We start from the raw sequence: 21,728 nt of genomic DNA on the forward strand, positions 1-21,728 counted from the left end.
GAATACGTTTGCTGTCATAAGGAAAAAAGTTACTAAGGTCACACATTGCTGAGGTCCTTCTGGCTTTCTTTCGCTCTCTTCAGCTCTGGTGGATCAGAAATTGAAGTTGCTTGTTTAACTCCTCCTTTGTATTTTACCTGCGGAGGATAAATGAGAATTTTAGTAGATAGCAGAATGGTCCACACACACACACACACACACACACACACTCCACAGAGCATGAGCCTCAAAATTAACCCTATCTTTCCACACTTGTCCCCACAGGAGGCATGCAGAAACCGGTCAGTTCAGGTCCACGCCTGGATCCTTACTCTTCTGATGTGGCAAGCACAAAATGGCGTTGTGCTTCTTTAAAATGACGTTTCAAGGGGTGCCTGGGGGGACTCAGTCGGTTGAGCGTCCGACTTCGGCTCAGGTCACGATCGTGTGATTCGTGGGCTCGAGCCCCACATCGGGCTCGCTGCTGTCAGCCTGTCAGCGCAGAGCCCGCTCAGGAACCTCTGTCCGCCTCTCTCTGCCCCTCCCCCGCTTGCACTCTCCCCCAAATGAATACATTTTTTAAATAAGTAAATAAATAAATAAATGATGGTTTCAATAAATATTCTGCTGTTCAATGCCAAAGCAAACTGCAAATCCCACCACTAAAAGCAATGGGAATATAGGGGAGAAACACAGGAATGAACCATTCCAAGAGAACCACAGCGAAGCTGTTGGCCCAGCCTGGGGAGGACCATTTACTCTCATTCTGACCTGGGGCTTCCACCTTCAAAAGAAGCTAAAGATCTCTCCCTCCTACTGCCTTCCGGGGATATTATAAGGATCAGGTGGTGTTCAGCCTGATTTTCTCCTCTACCTGTAAGAACTCACACTCACATTGTAAAGTCTTTCAAAACTACCTGTTTGGGAGAAGAACGCTATTGTTTATACTGGTAAAAGCTCCACAAGAGGGTCCAAAAAATGGGAAAAATAGCTAGCAGGGGGCACTTGGGGTCCCCAGGGGCACCCAGGGAGACCTGGGGTCAAATCCCAGCTCGGCCCTTCAAACTGTGGGTCCCTGGCATGTCCTCTGACCTCTCCACGACTCAGCTTCCCACACCTACAAACCAGAGAAATAAATTGCGCCGACCTCACGGGTTCACAGAAAGCGTTCAGCACACATGCCATATTGGAAGTATCTCACGATTATTAACTCTCGTTCCTTTATTAGCAATAAATCATTGATGACTGACTAATGTTTTTCATTTTATTTACAAGGTTCCCTGCCTTGACGTTATGTCTTAGCAGCCCAGTCAAGCCGGCTCTTCTCCTGCTCTATTCTAACAGCTAAATTCTTCTTCTCAGGTTGACAACACACCCACTTCTCTCCAGGTCCTTCCCCGAAAGGAGACATTTACCCAGGAACCTATGAGGCCCGTGGAGACAGCAACTAGGTCTCACCCATCTTTGTGTACCAGTAACCAGGATCACGCCTGGCGCGCTGGGGTGCTTAACGAAGGCTTCTTGACTAAACGACCACGGCTAAATCATAGCCAGACAATCCCAAGCTTCCCGGATCGCACGGGAGAACCAAAGTTCCTGCCCTTGAGCATGGGACTGCAGAAAAGAGCATCCAATCCGTAGAGGGCTCGAGCTTTTCGGAGAGCACTGTGAAGAATAAAAGTGCATGACGCTTGCTAACACAGAGGAAACACTTGCCGCACTCAGCTGCTCCTGGTTTCTCCTCGCCCTCTCCATCTCTGGCGTGACGCTCACGGGCGTGGCTTTGTGGCACGGCTCTTTGTACCGGAGCTGAGAGACAGACAAGGTGCGAGACAGGGTGGGGTGATGCGAAGGAAAGGTGCACCCACAGTCCGCAACAGATTAAAAGAAGCGTCCTTAGGAGTTCGCGGGGACCTGCGCATCGCTGGCAGACTTCACCATCGCCACGAGCCCAGGCTGCAAGCTTGTTCTCGCCCGAATGTTTTTGAACTCTACCTTTGGCTGTTATTCTTTGCGTCGCATCATTTGTCGGGGGGCCCCTCCGAGTGTGATCGGTACCGGGAATAATAAGTGATCCCTTCCGTGAGTTCCTTTCTTCAGAGCACAAAGGCAACGTTAGCAAACTACCATTTCGTGTTTAAAAATAAAAATCCTACGTTCCTCTCATCGGCAAGGAGGATGGCACCATGCCTGCCCCTTCGTGACAGGCTGTCACTGCGGAAACACACCCCGAGCCTCAAAGTTTCCTTATCTACAAAGTGCCCACGTGGGAAGGCCTGTGCTCTGACTCGCATTGATGGAAATTTTCCTGACCTGCCGTGTTGAGGTGCTCTTTCTTAGCTGGAGGATCAGGCCCCAACATTTGTGGTCAGTTTTCCGGCAATTCTGCAACACCCCGGGAAATAAATGAGCCTCCAGCACAAAGAAACAGAATGGTAGGTCCATCAAATGAATCTTTGACAGGCAAAAGTTAAACTGGAGGTTAAAATCCTATTATAAGGAACTCCACAGGGACGGTCTTAATGATCTTCCGGAGTTTAAATTTAGTGTAAGGGAATTTTTTTTTTTTTTTTTTTTAAGACATCACAAGACCTTCAGGGCCTGCAGATAAAATGGACCCGGGATGCACACCCTTAACCGTGAGTGTGCCAGTGAAGAGAAGCTTGACAAGCCTGGAAAATAAATGACCAAGGGTCAGGCCCCTTCCGTGTGGCAGGTTTCCTCAGCGGGCGGCTTTCTTTGTGCCGTGATATGTAGTTGAGAGTTTAGGCAGATTCTGTGTCCGTGTCTCTGTCTGCGTCAAAGTGAGAAAAGATCCAGTGTAATCTCTACGGATGGCAGGACATAAGGAAAGATTACCCCGAGTAGAGCTCGGAGGGGAAAAGTCTGCTGAACGGCGTTACGGATGTGGAGAAACTATCGTCACCAATTTCTGGTGGATGTAAGTTTGGGGAAATCAAACTGATAATGGCGACTGTTCATGTCTTGTTTTCATCCATTCACAAATATGCTAAGTGCTCTCCAGGTAATACCTCCCTTAATGGTATGGCTCCTGTGCCACAGATAAGGAAATTGAGGCTGGGAGAGGTTGGTGGCTTATAAAGGTTACACAGCAGGTAAGGGCTGGAGCTGGGATCAAGCCAGGAGACCAGGGTCCACATTCTTCCCGTTATTCCGTATTGTCCAAATTTCTACCGTGTGCACACCGCTTGCCTTATGTCGGGCCAGCTATCAACTGTGCTGTGATTTGCAGTATTCGTCTTCCATTAAATTAGGTCACTATTATCTTCAAATAAAGTTATTTTATGGGAGTGTTATGTGTCTCTGATAAATTGAACGCGACTATCCTTTCCTTTCGAAAAAGAGATACATTAAAACAATACAACCCCTAAATCACGGCCTGCTCACGGGCCAAGCACCTATCATTTATATACCAACCATACTTTAGGAAACACTGGGGTTCCCGACGTGACTCCTTAGAGCCCAAATTACAATTTCTCTCTCACCAACATCTTCTGCCGTCTTTCATCGCATGCACCCATCACACTAAACCTTCCTCTCCTTGGCCAGAACCTGGACTCTGAACAGGTTCAGTTTACTCTGCCAGGAAGGCACTTCTTCACGACATCCACCCCCCCAACTGTGATTAATTCTTCAAGATCCAATTCAAATGTTACTCTTCCTCCCAGGGTTTTCCTCTCTCTCTCAAGGACATACCCTTCCTTCTCTGCGTTTCCACAACACTTTGCAAAGGGAATACTTGCTTATCGTTAAACGACACACTGCGCATAAAGTACTCCAAAAGCCTCGTGAACAGTCAATAACTATTAATTATTGTTACAGCACTTAATGCATAATGGGTATTCATGCCTCTGTTTCTCCTAGAGGCCTTGAGGATCCTCACTCATCTTTGAATTTCCCAAGAACAAGAACAGAGCAGGCATTCAGTTAACATGTTCTCGGATAAATAAATGCACGCACGAAGTGTTGTGCTAGCCCAACAGAAAGAAGGGCGAAATCCTATCTCCACCTTCCAGGAACGGGCCCTCCAGCAACAGAATGCATCATCACGGGACTTCACCTGTGTAAGTGCTGGGCCCCCATTGTCTACGGCCATCCAGTAAAATAGAAAACAGTACTTAAAGAAACATGATCACACATTGCTGATGTTCTCCTGGTTTTCTTTGGCTCTCTTAACTCTGGAGGATCGGAGATGGCTGTTGCCTGCTTTATCTCTCCTTTGTATTTCACCTGAATAATGTACTGAAAGAACAATGCGGGTTTTATTCAACACAAGGCTTGCAAGGTAAGAATTCTGCATTTGTAACCATTACATAGTTGAACTTTTTTCACCGCCAACGTTAATTTTCCTTCCATGGGAACACAAATTTTTATTTCAGCGGGTGATGCTTTTAGGATTCCTTTATCCTAAAGTGTAAATAAACTCATATTTATTCACCTAGCCATACTACAGGAGTTTATTTAATTACAATAAGCAAATGCCGCTTACGAGAATAAGTTTTATCATTAGGCAGACACACACACACACACACACACACACATAAAAACCTTGGGAATTATCTTAAGTAATATAATAACTTATCATTTTTCTATCTGAAAAGCCGTTTCTACTCATTAATGTATGAATTACAATTTATCATGCATTTAAAGTCCAAAGTCAAACCGAGTTAGGGGCAGAGTCTTCGGGAAGACCGCTTACCTGACTGAGAGCACACAAATAATCCAGGATAAGGGAAAAAATGAATTGGCCACAATAAAAGAAGAGAAAGAGGAAGGTGGAGGGAAATGTACTAAAAGCAGAGGCCATGACCTCTGTTCACTATGGAAGGGCCGGTGGCAAAAAGTCAGGAAGTGTCTTGTACCCACATAATCACGTTATACAAAGCCAGCCTGTATGTAGTCTGTCACCCATTCTATTCAAAAGCCCTTCCTTCAAATCCATTTAGAGGAAGATCAACCAGACAAAAATGATAAAGCCAGCGCACTGCTAGGCGTGGGACAAGAAACAGCTCTTTAAATTTATGAAAAGATTAGTAATGCCATCCTATCTGGTGGTATTTCAATATGTCTAAAATTCATGGAAGATTAGATTCAAGAAAAAGGACACACATAAATATTTATTTGTATGCAAACACAGGCTGGACTTAAGAGGCACATGCTGAAATTTAGCAAAGACTTAAATCTACACAAAACAGGGTTTAGAAATCACTTGGTAATGTTTAAACGATGAAGGCTGAAATCCACACTGACAGTCGCAAAGAAATGGTAACCTAAATATCTAAGCTATCATCCATGTCCTAGTAGCCATAGGTTGAATATGGGTAACAACGACAATGTTAGCTCAGAGGTGAAACAGTTAAATTGAGAATACACCAAGAAAGACTACCTCTAAATAAGATTCAAAAACACTCCTTAACAGAGAAAGCTAATAGCTAAAAGGCTTGTACGGTGGAGGTGGAAAATGTCGAGATCTTTAAATGTTAGAGAATCATATCTTCGTTTGACAGATCTAGCTAATCTTGAAAGGGCAACTTTCCATTTGAATACTAAGCAGGAGTTTATGGCCCAACCTTATAGAGATACAGAACTACACATTTATTGTTTGCTGGAAAAGGCAGTGGGACGCTGGAAAAAGAAATGATAAACCGCACTACTCTGTGCGATTTTCCTCGGGTGAGAAGCTAAACATGATTAAAGATGAACATTTTTGTTTTTCAGACGACTCTAAACTAATCAAAAAGGCAGTCATTTTACTGCAGGCAATGGAATCGCCTACCACAGAACATTTATAACACCGTATCTCAGTCCACTGATGGGTGCATTTCAAATATTATCATTTGAAAGTGAAGGAAACAAACATTGCATCCTTCTCTGCCAAACAAACTTCTCCAGCTGGACCCCAGCATTGCCTGACACAGGCTCTCGCCATGGTGGATGGGAACGCCCTCATTGTAAGGTCTTCTCTGTAAGCCTCCTTCAGGAGCTAGCTTCCTTCAGACTACAGAAATTTTACTGCACTAGTATGCTGCAGATTTTTTTGAAATATGATTTAATACAGCATTACCTTGCCTTTTCTATTTTTTCTCTGCAAAAGCCAACGCATACTCATACTCTAGAATGCCACATACTGTCTTGACTGATATGTAAGTCTAACCAGACCAGTCCTACTTGAATTAGTTAACGAAAGGCTCTGTGTCTAAGAGTGAAGGTGAAGAGAAAGGTCACGAAAGGGATTTCAGGGGTGCCTGGGTGGCTCAGTTCGTGGAGCACCTGACTCTTTATTTTTATTTTTATTTTATTTTGAGAGAGAGAGTGCAAGCAAGGGAGAGGGGCAGAGGAAGAGAGAGAGAGAGAGAGAGAGAGAGAGAGAGAGAGAGAGAGAGAATCTCAAGCAGTCTCCATGCCCAGCATGAATCCCAACATGGGGCTTGATCCCAAGACCCTGGGATCATGACCTGAGCCAAAATCAAGAGTCAGACACCCAAAGGACTGAGCCACCCAGGAGCCCTGAGCATTTGACTGAGATGCTCTGAAAATGAGCACTCTCTCTCTCTCTCTGAAAAAAAAAAAAAAAAGAAAAGAAAAGAAGGGGTTTCAGGAAAGAACTTTATGACTTCCTCAACAAGAAACTAAATATCCATGGAAGAATTGTTGTTGGTAAAGATAGCAATTATTCATTGTAAATTGTCAAGCACTGAATGGAGAAGTTTTTTACCCATCACAGTACTTGCTCCTTGCCTCCCCTACCCTTCCCCCCAAGCTCAAAGGTAACTGGAGGGTAAATTATTTTACAAATCATGGTGAAGGTGCATGTTTTTGTTTTGCTGGGAGCTGGAAAAAGAAAAAGGCAAACGGGGCCTTTGAAACCTTCTCTTAAGCCACCAAATCAATGTGCTAAGGGCCTTTAATCATTCTACAGGGTAAAATTTCTTTCCTCCAAGTTGTGGAGAGGTACTGAAATTTATCTTTTCTCTGAAAAATTTAATACAGTTAAAATTCTGTTCAAAAGATGAAATCTAATCCCAGATTTCATTACTGGACTATTAAAGTGATCTATCTCTTGTGCACTATGATATATCAAGATGAAACACTGCTTTAGGTTCAAGGGGAACAAGGCTACAGTTTTCCTTCTGAAACTGAGACCTTTGATATTTGATGAAACAGCATTTTAACAAAGCGAAGAATAAAAGAAAAGCAGCCAGTTTAGCAAAGAACTGAAAACATTTATCCAGCTGATGTTTGCTTTTGGAAAGGATAATTAATGCTATGGAGAACTTACTGAACTAATATTCTGCTGATTTGTCTTCACTCGTTCAGTCTCTGGAGTATCTTTTATGGCCGTGCCAGCTCCTACTTCTTTCTTATAAAATACCTTAATTATAAGAGAAGGAAAGAATAACTACAAGCGTATTAGAATCCAAGTCCTAGATTAGATCCTTGTAAAAGAAAGACAATGTCTCAGGTTCTCAAGTAACGTGAATACAGCCTCTATTTACAAGTACCAAGGTCATATCAATCAATTAAATAATCCATTATCACAATAAATGCCCAATTCTGGTTTCATATTGCATAGTATTCCCCAAGTAACCCTCTCATACTTGTTCTAGAGCATGCATGCTACCCTAGGTGGCCGCAGATTATTTGGTCTAAGGATATAAGTTGGCAAACTAGAGTTCCCGGCTTTAAATATGAATGTATGTCACATGTGTGTTTGAGGAAAATCAAAGTGCATATTATAAAAGCTTACTAAGCAGTATCATTTAATTCAAAAACAGCATGAAATTTTAAGCAAGTGCTACTCTCCAAACACAAAGATGCCTTCATTCTCTTCAAAGAAAATACTGGTTCTGTCACCAACATCAAAGTTTACTCATTCTGTTTCCCTTGTCTTCCACTTATTCATTAACCTTCCCACATGTCTCTCCACTCCTACCAACAGCCACCCCTTGCAAAGACAAAGCAAACTGGGGTGCCTGGGTGGCTCAATCGGATAAGTGTCTGACTTCAGCTCAGGTCATGATCTCATGGTTCGTGAGTTCGAGCCCTGCGTTGGGCTCTGTGCTGACAGCTCAGAACCTGGAGCCTACTTCGGATTCTGTGTCTCCCTCTCTTTCTCTGCCCGCCCCCCGCCCCCGCTCGTATTCTGCCTTTCTCTGTCTCATAAATAAATAAAAATTTTAAAAGACAAAGCAAAACAAAAAAAAATGTTTACAGAATAATAGAATAATTGTAAGAAAAGCATGTGAGGACAGAACCACTCCCTCTGTTGAGACTAGGTAATCCAGGAGGCCCTGGTGGGGGTAGGAGAGTAGGCCTCAGAGATGTTTTCCTCCACAAGATAAAAATCTAGAATACCATGGAATCACAGGAGATAAGGGTGGAAACAGCTTTTTTCCCAGATCTTCCCTTCCGGCCAGACTTTTCCATTTATTAGCACACCTGCTTTGAAAGCCCCAGAGGCACCTGTCTAGCACACCTTGAGGTTTGGAGCTTGCCAATTTATTTCAAAGTAGAAAAGATTCCGAAAGCCCTCAGACTTAACACAATATACAGTTTGATGAGACATTTGCTTAACTCCTAAAGGACTAATGAGCTAGTTCTACATAAAAATATTGGCTGTTTGGTCAATTTTTATAATTTTATAAGTCAAATTTATATATCCATTAAATGTAGACCCAGGCCCTTAATTCCTATCCCTGAAAATAAAAAATATGAAAGTTTAAGAATCGGTTACAAACTAGTAAATCCCTAAATACAGTATCATTTTAAATCAGTGACCTGCAAGAAAATCACTTCATATGATTATTCTCCTCTTTGAAGTAAAATCTGTGTAGAAGATTAAGACCTCTTTCCTAAGTAAAATTTTAAATTTCAGTTAAAAAGAACTCTTGCTTGTACCAAAGAAGAAGATTTGAATTTGTAATTCCGAAACAATCATGATAAATTATACCTTGTAAGAACATTTGGTACTATTAAAGAACAAACAAGAGGCCCAAAATGGAGTCACTTATGTTAAACCCCATCAAGACTTAATACCTAACCTAATTGCAGTTTCAGCCTCTCCCAAGAGCAGAATTTTAAACCAATCAGCCTGGAATTTCCTGATCAGCGCTAGAGAGGTAATCTGCATGATAGACCCCCACCCTTTTCCTAGGGAAGGTGACCTTGTCTGAAGCAATCCTGTCTTTTCTCTTGCTAATAACTTCCTTGCCCTGCAGCTTTGGCCTATAAAGGCCTTACATTTTGTACCTCTCTACTGATCATCCTCTATTTGTTAGATGGGATGCCTCCTGATTCCTGAATCATTGAATAAAACCAATTAGATCTCTAAATTTACTTGGTTGAATTTTAGTTCTTTAAAAAATGTTTTATTTTAACGTTTACTTATTATTGAGAGACAGAGTGTGAGCATGGGAGGGGCAGAGAGAGAGGGAGACACAGACTCCGAAGCAGGCTCCGGGCTCTGAGCTGTCAGCACAGAGCCCGATGCGGGGCTCGAACTCACAAACTGCGAGATCATGATCTGAGCAGAAGTCAGATGCTTAACCGACTGAGCCACCCAGGCGCCCCGAATTTGGTTCTTTAAAAAAGTACTCTTATTATGTTAAAGAAGTAAAGATAATATGTTTGACAGAAAATTCAAACAATGCCACGATCAGACAATGAGGAACAAAGGCCCTCCTAACGGAAACAAAATTTCAAGGTGGCAACTGTCAGGGAATTACTACTCACCGCACTAATGTTTTGTTGAGTTGCCTTGATTCTCTGCATTTCAGGACTATCTGCCACTGAAGAATAGTTAGAAAGCATCTTCTCTGCTTCGTCTTTATACTTTTTCTAGAAATAGAAACAGCTAACATGAATCTGAAACTGCGTGTGCGTTTGTGTGTGCCCACGGGCATGAGAGATAGAAAGAAAATGATGCCTCTTCCATATATGATGACTCAAAGCAGTTGTTGAGGTGACAGCAAAAATCAAGGGAGTAAGCAAACAGAGTAAGCAAACAGAGTAGAAAAGTGGCCTCCCCTCTTCTCAGGCGATGGTCCCCACCCTAGTCCATTCAAAGGCCTCTGGAGGGCTTGGCCTCTGTGTCACTCCTAAGTTTAGAACCTTGTGATATTGTGATTTATAATAAGATATATCTATGGTCTTTGTCCCTATTTCTTGCACAGAACTCCTAAAACCCTCAGAATTTCTTGTGGTGAGAGTGATGAAGGTATCCCTTGCTATGTTAACGAAATGGTATTTGGACACACTGAAGTATGGGACTGGTTGCCAAGGAAACCAAACTTGTGATTAGAGGGTTGGACCTTTCAGTCCCAACCCCCAACCTCTGGGGATGGGAGAGGGGCTGGAGGCTGAATCGTCACCAATTGCCAATGAGTTCATCAGTCATGCCCTATGTAATGGGGCCTCCATAAAAACCCAGAAGGAGAGGGTTCAGAGAGCTTCCGGGTTGGTGAACATTTGGAGATTTGGGGGAAATGGTGAATGAACCTGGAGGGGGCTTGGAAGTTCTGCGACCTTTCCCCGTGCCCTCTTCCATCTGGCTGTTCTGAGTCATAACTTTTTATAATGACCCACTGATCTAGTCAGTAAAATGTTTCTGAGTTCTGTGAGCTGCCCTAGGAAATGAATCGGACCCAAGGAGTGGGGGGCGTCCCAGGAACCTCTGGTCTATAGCCTGTTGGCCAAAAGCACAGGTGACAGACAGCTTGCAACTGGTATCTGAAGAGGGGAGGGGGACAGTCCCGTAGGACTGAACCCTCAACCTATGGAACTTGGTGCTGTCTTCCAGTAGATGGGGTCAGAGATGAGCTGAATTCTCCCATACCCGACTGGTGCCTGAGAACTGGCCGTCGGGGTGGGGAAGCCTCCACATACATGCATTGGAATTGGTGACGAGAACACAGAAGAAACCTACTCTTTGATGAGCAGCCCGATCCCTGTTCAAAGGAGCCCCTAGAGCTCCTGCAAGTAAGCTGGCTCTCTCCACCCGCTATGTCTCACGCTTCCGGATTTATGCTTTTTGCTTCCTACTTCAGAAAAAGAGGCATTTGTATAATGGAAAGGTACTAGCATTTCTGTAGTTGAGATAAAAATCTCAATTCTTCTGTCTAGTAAATGTATTACTACTGAGAGCCCTAACACCTTCTCTGAGTACCAGTATTTTTACATTGTAGGTTTGGTTCGAGACCCTCATTAACACACCGAATCAACCCCCCAAGCAGATACAACCACTGTCTCCCCTTACTGATGGGGAAACTGAGACACAAGCTAAGGATTTGAACCCAGGCACTCTGGGTCTAGAGCCAGCGAAGTTAGCCATGATGGCATGCTGCGGCTTGTGAAGAAAGGTAATTATTATTGAGACTCAGCACAGCATCATTACAACTGTATCCTAAATAATTAAAACTCCTTGAAGTCAGATGTATCCTTCTGTCACGCATACACAAAAGCAATGCTATCAAGTTAAAGCAGGAATTCTGATGGTTCAGGTGTCACTTCCTATGGAAAGCCTTTACGCCTGATGCCTTACTTCCTGGTGGCATACATCACGCTCTGTAATATTTGCATGATTATTGATTATTAGATCAGTCTGCAGTTCCCCAAGGGCAAAACCAGGTCTAGTGTTGCATGTAAATCAAAGTATTTTCTGAACGAATGAATGAGATTGGCATTCTAGACACAGTACATTTCCTCCACTGGTTCCAATGGCCATTTGCCTATTTTACGTATTTACTTCTAAGTTTAGTCAGCCGATATAGTTAAAGCCAACTTCTACAAGTTCATGTGCCAGCATGAGACATGGAGGACAGACGAACACGCACTTCAGGACCATCCAACAGCTGTATCATCTGAGGAGGCCGCGAAGCACACAAGTCCTCTGGCATTTGACGGCCATCAGGACACCCCCTTTTGCACCAGCAGGTGTTTGGACCCACTGCTTACGTTTTAACTGGAATGTTAACAAATTTGGTCGGATTTTGTTGAAAAGTATCTTCATCATAAATCCCGTTAATCAAATGTAATTCCTTGGTCAGTTTTATATAACCCTTTTAATTTTTCATTCCCCTTTTATTATTATTTTTTTCCATTGGGATGCACTCTTTTCCTTGTACATTGGATAGCAAAGACAATATTCAGTAATGAATTTTTTTGCCCGGATCAGATTTTATCAAGAACTTCTTCTTCCATTGCATATAGTCTTTTGTGGTCATATTCATATCCAGCTTTTCTATGAGAGTTTTTTTTTTTTTTTCTAAAGGGTTTTCTAGAGGACATGTGACAGGTAGGTACACTTGGTAAATTAAATCTTACCAAGAAAACAGTTCTTCTCTTAATTTTTAGTTAATATTCTATTTCACCTTTCACCTTGTGTGGTTTTATTCACTCTTAGTTGGAGCTGATTGTTTTAAGGATAATATGCATTATGAAACGGTTAAAAGACAAACTCATTTTGTAATCATTTTCTGTAATGTGAGCACTGGATTCAAGTGTGCAGAGTCAAAAAATAAAAATAAAAAGATCAAAATGTCGTTGGACTCAAACAGGGGAGCCCGGACACTCAGTAACATCCATTGAATTGAATTTACAGCACTTGTCCCTTTTGTTAGTGAGATTAATCAAGTTTGGCCAATAGCTCCTTTATAATAGACTGCACTGACTTTGAATACAATGCCCTCAAAAGATATCAATCTTAGAGACACACGAAGCATATGGTGATTGAATATCAGAAGAACGCATTCCTACCAACCTGGCTATAGATCTCCGACGCCCTCTTGGCTCGAAGCATGTCCGGGATGTCCATGCTTATTTGCATCCCTTTCCCTTTAATTTCATTTTCCAAGTCCTTCTTATATTCTTTCTAAAAGAACGGAAAATAATCTTCAGAGCTTTGCTTAACCTTCCATCGTAATGCAGATCTTTGCGTGTTTGACTGTCAAAGCCACACGTGTGAAGACGCCATTTACACTTTTTCTACACACAACTCACTGTGTCTGACGTCAACCTTGTATCCCCATCTGTTTCTTACCTGGCTGGCCATTTCGGATGCCTTCTTAGCTCTCTGGATATCAGGAGTGTCGGTGCCCACCTGCATGCCCTTCCCTTTTATTTCAGTCTCCAGATCTCTCTTATAGTCTTTCTGGAGAAAATAAAACACGCAGTGAGGGCTCCATGCGAATTTGAAAAACCGTTGAAAACTGTGATGTCATTTTGACATCAGGATCATGGCTTTTGACTCTTACTTCTTTTATTTCTACAAAACTAGGAAGAGTTTTAACTTGTGGGAGGAACATGGCTTGGAGTGACTTATTCACAAGTAATCAGAAGGCTGTTTTCTACTAACCTGAATTAGGAGAGAAAACACAGCCAAGGGGAAAGTTTTTATATTTCAATGTGATCAAATTGATCAATTATTGGTTAATATATAATTCATTTGATGAATATCAATAAAACGTGATTGTAACACTGTCACTTTTTGCTCTGTAGTGAATCATTGTTGGTTGCTTTTCTGGAATCCAGTCCCTCTTTCCCCCACCCCCCCCCATTAGCTCCCTGACTAGCCAACAGGCAACTCACTGCTCCCCCAATGCAGTTGGGTGAGACTGGCCTAAGTCTGAGGGTCTTCTTGGGCTTACATAAATCATTAGACCCCATCCCTGGTGCTTCGTGACTGCTCCAGGGATAAGGGTGATTCTTTTACTACACAAGATATCAAGAAGTTTGTCTTCTTCTTCTAGACATGGGTGGAGAAGAAGGGGACCCCAGGAGCCACGAAAAGCCTCTTTGCAAACAGAAGAAAGCCCGCCTGAGACCCGAAAATAGAAACTAAAACCGAATCACATGGTCTGGGCTCCAGATCAAGCCGTGCCTAGGGCTTCCTCCACTGTTTGGTTCTAAGAACAATAAATTATCTGAGGAGCTTAAACTGAATTATGTGTTACTCACAAAACAGTCGTAATTACACAGACACAACATGGCTCAGAGACTTGTCACATTTGAAAACTCATCATAAAAAATAGAGCAAGATGTGCACAAGTTGTACACTTTTCTGTACGTATGTATTCTTCAATGAAAAATTTTGTTCAAAGAAAACGATTGACTGTATCTAATTAAATTTCTTCTGAAACAGTTATTTCCTATTATGTTAACATACTGTAGATGTGCCGTAATCGACATTTGTACATTCCCTGTATAGAGTAAATGTTGGCTTGCTTATTTGTCATATCCTAAATTTTAAAAGGTATAAACAAAGATCTCAATTGCAGAGAAATATTATATTTTGCCCTATCTTCTATTCATAACTTGGCCTATTTTCACTGACTCAGAGCCTCAACTTCACTTTTCTGAATACAGTTGAAGTAATAGTATTTAACTTGCAAGATCACAAAAGTCATTATCAGTATGTCTATAAAAAGCCCCCCATTTTCAGTAAGCCTCTTTAAGGCCCTGAAACAAAGCACTTCATTTGAAGGATAACGTATGTAGAAAGTGAGGCACCGGGGTGCCTGGGAGGCTCATTTGGTTGAGTTTCCATCTCTTGGTTTCAGCTGAGGTCATGCATGATCTGACGGTTTCATGAATTCGAGCCCCACATTAGGCTCTGCATTAAAAGTACAGAGCTTGAGGGGCGCCTGGGTGGCTCAGTCGGTTAAGCGTCCGACTTCACCTCAGGTCACGATCTCGCGGTCCGTGAGTTCGAGCCCCGCGTCGGGCTCTGGGCTGATGGCTCAGAGCCTGGAGCCTGCTTCCAGTTCTGTGTCTGCCTCTCTCTCTGCCCCTTCCCCGTTCATGCTCTGTCTCTCTCTGTCTCAAAAATAAATAAACGTTAAAAAAAAAAAATCTTTAAAAAAAAAAAGTACAGAGCTTGGTTAGGATTCTCTCTCTCTCTCTGTGCCCCTTTCCACTCACGATCTCTTTCTCTCTCTCTCAAAATAAATAAATAAACATTTACATTTTTTTAAAAAAGAAACTGAGGCACTGATCATACACAGCCACCACGGTCCCAGGGTAGAAGTATGTCACTTAATTTTGCAATATGAATGTTCAAATCTAAAAGCGTTCTAAAGCACATAGACTACATAGGACACTAGTGACATCATTTATGTATTAATGCACAATAAAACACTCTAAAACTTAGAAGGCTTAAAACAACATGACAGCACCTTTCTTCCAAAAGGCAAGCCCCCGTGCACAAGAGCTTTTAGAGGCTCTGTCTGAGTCATGTTTGCTAATGTCCTCTTGGCTAAAGGAAGTCCTATGGTCAATTCCATAGGTATTGGAGGGTTTAACCATTGGGAGTCATTCATGTAGCAATATATACCTCATTCATTTCTTTGAAAAATTAAACCTTGAACTACAGAAAAGTCCCAAAGTTTGGCTGAAAAGAATGTGAAAGCCTGTCAATTGGGTAAAATGGGACATGGCTATGATGACACACAAATGAGATCTTTGGATGGCAAAGATAATAACATCACCACAACCCTGATGTATGGGCAGTCATAGGACAGCTGACCCCCCCCCCCCCAGGCCTTTTTCCCCCCTCTTCTCAATAGCTAGCATCCAGCCCTAAGGTACACAGAGAAATTGAAAGCAGCATATGGTTGAGTAAAACAAATCTATACCATTAGAAGGAAAGACATGATATTCTAACGTGTCATAAAAGGAGTATGTCTTAGAAACCTTAGGTAAAAATGTAAAATCGCAAATTTATGTTCTTTCCACATTGTTTTCTCTAGGGCAAGGATGCTTTCTTTTGGTTTCAATTCTCAGGCCCATGAGGCTGATTTTGAATCTTCTTCTTCAGCCTCGAATCCCTCACTCCCAACCCCCTTACCCCAACCCAGTACCTTGAATTGGATATTGCCCTCTCCTAATAAAGAGACAAATTTCAGAGAATTGTAAGTAGTGATTTGGTAGTTTCTTGGTAGTTAATTACGTGGCCCAAGGAAGCCACCACTAAAAAGTACGATTAAATCTACGAAATGAGTAACAAGACAGAGCTTGGACTAGGGCAGAGCAAAGTGGATGGATTTAGAAACCATGTTGGGGGTGGAGTCAATAAAGTTGCCGACAAAAGGAATCTCAGTGGCTTCTGAGGCCTCACTGATGCCATTTGCTGAGAAGGGAGTGGAAAGGAAAGCAGATCTGGGGGGAAATTAAGGGTTCTGGTTTTGGCACGTGGTATCGAGAGCACGTTAGTACACTTTACGTGCCGTTTACATGTGGCGATGCCTGTGACACATCGAAAGGTAAATGGTTGCATATTCACATCCGTGTTATGAAACACTTAATCCTCCTGTAAGAATGAGGTAGAACTAGGGGCGCCTGGGTGGCTCAGTCGGTTGGGTGTCCCACTTCGGCTCAGGTCACGATCTCGCGGTATGTGAGTTCGAGCCCCGCGTCGGGCTCTGGGCTGACAGCTCAGAGCCTGGAGCATGTTTCGGATTCTGTGTCTCCCTCTCTCTCTGACCCTCTCCCGTTCATGCTCTGTCTCTCTCTGTCTCAAAAATAAATAAATGTTAAAAAAAATTTTTTTAAAAAGAATGAGGTAGAACTATATGAAGTAACACGGAAAAGGGTCCATAATACGAAGCGAGAAAAACAAAGCACAGATCAAAACACATGGTATTTACAGATTTTTAAGTCCTTGTGTGCCTCGTGTATGTTTATTTTATTACACATAAAAATAGATCTGGAAGGTTCTACAGCAAATTTGCAACAATGGCAATGTCTCAGGAGAAGAATGGAAGGAGAGGTCTAGTGAAAGATTTTCAAGCGCCTGTGCGGCATGCAGTCCCCCAACTCCACCATTTCTAAATGAAACCCCTGTTGGTCAAGCATCTTACGCCATCCCCAGATGCTTTGTCTAAACCAGTTAGAATCATCCCATCCCCCTGGCCAGTCCCTAACCCTGGGCATGCAGCACCTGGCAGTTAATCAGTGGCTGCCTCCTACCCTCCAGATTTCCCAAGAGGAGTCAATCCTGAGCCAGCTCTTCCTGGGGTCACTGCAAGGGTCTCATTACAGCTCTCAGGGTAGTTCCGCTGAACCCGCCCCGCCTCCCACCCCCCTGCTCAGCCTTGAGGTAAGTGAGCAGCATGCCTTAACCTGCACCCCAATATTCTCTTTACAAATGCTTCTCACAAAATCACCTCTTTCCAAATACTCTCTGCTCCAGTGAATGGAGCACAACACAGGGCTCGATCTCACGGCCCTGGGATCATGACCTCTGCCAAAACCAAGAGTTGAACACTCAGTTAACTGAGTCACCCAGGCACCCCCTCCAGTGACACCCTTACAGTCTCAAAATTGCTGGAAAAGTTAGAGAGGGAGGGAGCCAAACCATAGGAGAATCTTGAACACTGAGAACAATCTGAGGGTTGATGGGGGGTGGGAGGGAGGGGAGGGTGGGTGATGGGCATTAAGGAGGGCACCTGTTGGGATGAGCACTGGGTGCTGTATGGAAACCAATTTGACAATGAATTTCATATTAAAAAAATAAATAGTTAAGAAAAAAAATTAAATTCCATCCTAAAATAAAAAAATAAAATTAAAAAAAAATTGCTGGAGGAGTTCAAGAGGTATGGAACTGATTCTGAGGTATTTCCTTCTAAAAAAATACACATATGGTCTGACTCCTGCACTGTGTTATCTGTTATCTATCATATCATAGCATCTAAGCCAAAACTTCCAAATTAAAATCCTGTCGTTACATGTATTACATGAAGAGGAAAATATTAAATGAATGAACGTGGTCATTCATGATATAGAATACTTTAATACAAAATACTTTCATACAAAATGCTAACCCTGCAAGAATTTCAGGCACGGTGATGAGGTCAACAGGGATTATTTCAAGAATGTGCAACTAAATCATGCAGAAATGGTTATCGCTATCATGTTGGAGTCTCAATATGTGATTTTTCAAGTTCTGTTCAGAGAGTTGGAAACACAGATATACCGGGCAGCACGTGACCTATCCTTTAAAATAAAACAAACATAGTATGAAAACATTTATTGTAGCCTAGACGAATGTGAAATTTGGTGTATTACAAGAATAAGGTAAAAAGGTGTGTGTGTGTGTGTGTGTGTGTGTTTGTGTGTTCTATTAACATGACTTCCCCCCAAGTTTTCTTTGATATATTTAAAGGAAATGAGTAAAACAGAAACTGTAAATTTTCAAACAAGCATGATGATTTGGAATGGTTTCCATTCCAAACTTCTACACTAGTCACAAAGCTTTGGGAAATTCCATGTGTTAATCAGGTTGTTAATACAATTTGTTCAATTCCAAAATACAGGTTTTAAGGCATCTGCACCATTCACTCCACTAACCTGACTAGCTATCTCTGAAGCTTTCTTGGCATGTTGTATTTCAAGGGTATCAGTGCCAATGTGCATCCCCCTCCCTTTAATTTTTGACTCCAGGTCTTTCTTGTATTCTTTCTGCAAAAAAAGAAAAAAAAAAGAAAAGAAAAAGAAAAAAAAGGCTACATTTCATAATATTCATACACTCTGGGGATAAACATACTATCTATAATCAATGATACCAAAAGATGGCTGAATATATAAGAAGAAAATACAGCTTACTTCGTACTATGAATGATCACCTAGAACTCAATTTTCTGAGCTGCTTAGAACTGTATCACTATTCTCACTGAAGAGTACAGGACACTCTGAAGGTTGTTACCATACATGGTGAGAATTTTCACTGACAACGGTCTGAAGGGCTGGAGGATAGAGAGGTAGGTTTAAGAGAGTTGATGCTAGAGAAAGAAGGCTGGCTTTGAGGCCAGAGCTCTCAACTGCGGTGTGACACAAGGAATGTTTAACATTTCTGGTTTACTCATCTGCTAAATGGGCGTAATAATTCCTGCATACAGGATCTATGTGAGGATCAGTGAGAGAGCATATAGCATAGTGTCCGGGGCAGAATTAAGTGTTCAATAACTGATAGCTTCTTTTGGTCTTTTACTCCTATTTTCATATGCTAAGGCTCATTTATTGCTGTTCCTTCTGCCATCATGCCATTCAACTGTATGGGGATGGACTCTGCCATTGAGAGTCTAAAACGATCTTTCCGAGCATTACGGACAAGTGATTACAAGCTCTACATCTGAATGTGGACTGCACATGTCACCCTAACAGAAAAATCTGTACAGAATTACTAATTTCAGAATGTGTGATGACAGTATTAGCCAAAGACATCATAGTGCTTTCTTCAGTTTATTTAAAGAACATAAATATGGCCAACGATGAGTATACATTTTTTTAAAAACACATAAAAATCTTGAATCTTTTATATTAAAATATGATACGCCTAAACTACCACAGAAGTTAACTAAACAAATGAGTGACCATGAGAACCATACCAGATCATCCGCACATTACACTCCTCTGGCTCTAGATACAATGATTAGGACGGATGGGTGTGGGCACAGGATACAAGTGGATCCAATGAGATTCAATCCTAGGACCTTCACTGTCACTATAAGAAACAGATGCTCACTTCCCACTGAGATTACTGGCACAGAGGTGAGTCACCCTACTGTGAGGAGGGGCCATCACTTGGAGGCAGCCTCCCGAGGTTGAAGCAACAGAGAAGATAACAGAACTGAGAGATGAGGGAAGAGAGACATCATTTGAATTCCAACCTGAAGGAGACTTGACCTTGAACTTCGCTATTCATAAGCCAAAACATTCCCTTGGTTGCTTAACCGGGTTTGAGTTGGGCTCCTATCATTTGCAGCCTGATGAATGGGGTCACCCTCATCACCACCATCACAGGTTACCAACATCCGGGGACACAACTTTAAATTTCTCACTGCTCAATTCAGTTAGACTCTCCTCCATGCACAGTGCCATTACCCGACACCAAAGTAACATACCACGAGGATGAAAGAAAGCACTGAGTGCTTCAGGAACATTCCATTCCTTCCTACAAGTTCCATGCCAAGTAAGCAATGGATTTCATTTCCCAAAGAGGTTGCTGTGGGCTCACCCAGCAGCTGGGGTAAGGGCTGGAGGGCTCCGCTGGGCTGGAAGCAGGAGAGCTCGTGAACTGTACTGCAATTCTTGATGGAACACAACGCCCGTCCCCAACCTTCTGCCTTTCACTTACTTAAAGGATCAAGTTAAATCTCATAAAAGTAGTCGGGCTTCTTATTTAGTCTGATTTATGTATATTTCTCTACAGTGGGGAAACGGTCATGGTTCTCATGCCACGTGGAAAGGAGATGGTGAACATACTTTTTTTTTTTTTTTTAGTTCATCGACTGGGAAATGACAACTAGGACATAGCTACTCGTATTCATCTCATACACAGAAGTTGTGGACTGTCTATAATCTTGGAGAAAGATTTACAGACAAGGAAATCAGCTGAGAAATCCCTACATTCTCAGCTGGTGAATAAATATACTCACCTCACTTGCCATTTCAGATGCGCGTTTTGCTCGCTGAATGTCAAGAACGGCTGAGTTAAGTTCCATTCCTTTCCCTCTTATTTCATTTTCCAAATCTTTTTTATATTCCTTCTATGAGACAAGAACATTACAGTTCAACACTTCCTGGGACACTCTTTAACTGATAAACCGTTTCTCATGTTTTCTAGAGATCACAGAAAGGAGAAAATATTTCTAGAGGGAATGAATCAGACTCTTGAGTATTTACGCTCCTTATTTCCCACAGAGACTTCATTTTCTCTTTTAGTCATGTTTAGGGTGGCTTCCAGTATTATCAGTAATTTCCCTTTCATCCTTTCTTCCAATATATTTTGGTACCATATTGGTGCCATATTTAAAAAAGATGTCTCCCTTTTAAGTGGTGAGGAAGGTCTTCGGAATGGATGCTTCTTATTAATTATTTGAAGTATTTCTTTGAAAGCTGTCTATAAAATATGAACCACCAACAGATCACAGTTGAAAAAGAATTGAAAATTACAAAATCAAAAGGACTGATGTAGCCAAAGTTTAAAAAAAAAAAAACCCACTTTATTCAGATTCATAAAACCAAATAATTTCCTACAGATTGATAATACATAGTTTGAGTGTCATCTATTTTAACATTATATTTTAAGTAGATCCAAATGTCTTTACTAATATTTATATATAACTTGGGTTTTTTTTTCTGCTAATGAATTTTTTTTTCCTACTGAATGCATTATGAAAACAATATATATCTTGATCCAATTCAACTAAGTCGCACTTATGACCAACTTGGCAGATAAAAGATGAGGCTTCCTCTAATAATAAGAAGTCATGTTCCAGTTAATTCTAGGGTTTATTTGATGTTATTTTCTCCTTGTCCAGCATAATTAAATTAGCTAGTCCTCTGCTTAACTAATAGCCTACAAGACATTGTAATGACCCGAAGGTAATTTTGGAAAGAGCTCTGGAGTCCAATGATCTGGATGAAAGTCAGAGTGCTTCGCTTATTTGGTCATGTGACCTCCAAAAGACTTTAAGTAACTGAGCCTTGATTCCACACACACAGGCAAAATGAAAATAAAAATACTTTTTCCACCAATGTCTCAGGGCAATTGGGAGAATGAAATGAAGTATGAAACAATATTTTGAACATTCTGAATGGCAGTATAAATGTAAAAACCATAATAAAGTAAAAACTGCGAAGACAATTTAAAGCTAAGTGCTTATACTTAGAAAAGTTACAATTTCATTAAGCTACTGAGAGTCCTTTTAAAAGAACTGAATTAGAAGATTTTT

At 41.7% G+C, this 21,728-nt stretch overlaps 1 protein-coding gene across 14 annotated transcripts in view; it reads right to left on the reverse strand.

The window, feature by feature from the left end:
- Nucleotides 1-21,728, reverse strand: part of NEBL (nebulette) — a 364,159-nt gene that overhangs the window by 37,217 nt on the left and 305,214 nt on the right. For 7 of the 14 annotated variants that reach the window (XM_019834022.3, XM_019834021.3, XM_019834020.3 and 4 more), the window contains 8 exons: nucleotides 20,430-20,540; nucleotides 18,343-18,453; nucleotides 13,037-13,147; nucleotides 12,758-12,868; nucleotides 9,733-9,837; nucleotides 7,280-7,372; nucleotides 1,696-1,788; nucleotides 45-137 (listed from right to left, as the gene is read on the reverse strand). The exons of 2 other annotated variants lie outside the window; for them this stretch is intronic. In XM_019834022.3, coding sequence (XP_019689581.1) covers nucleotides 45-137; nucleotides 1,696-1,788; nucleotides 7,280-7,372; nucleotides 9,733-9,837; nucleotides 12,758-12,868; nucleotides 13,037-13,147; nucleotides 18,343-18,453; nucleotides 20,430-20,540 — 828 coding nt within the window. The remainder of the gene's footprint in view (nucleotides 1-44; nucleotides 138-1,695; nucleotides 1,789-7,279; nucleotides 7,373-9,732; nucleotides 9,838-12,757; nucleotides 12,869-13,036; nucleotides 13,148-18,342; nucleotides 18,454-20,429; nucleotides 20,541-21,728) is intronic. 5 more of the 14 variants (XM_019834024.3, XM_019834019.3, XM_019834018.3 and 2 more) reach the window with 5 other exon arrangements.

Source organism: Felis catus, chromosome B4, assembly GCF_018350175.1.
Source record: "Felis catus isolate Fca126 chromosome B4, F.catus_Fca126_mat1.0, whole genome shotgun sequence".
Lineage (NCBI taxonomy): Eukaryota > Metazoa > Chordata > Mammalia > Carnivora > Felidae > Felis > Felis catus.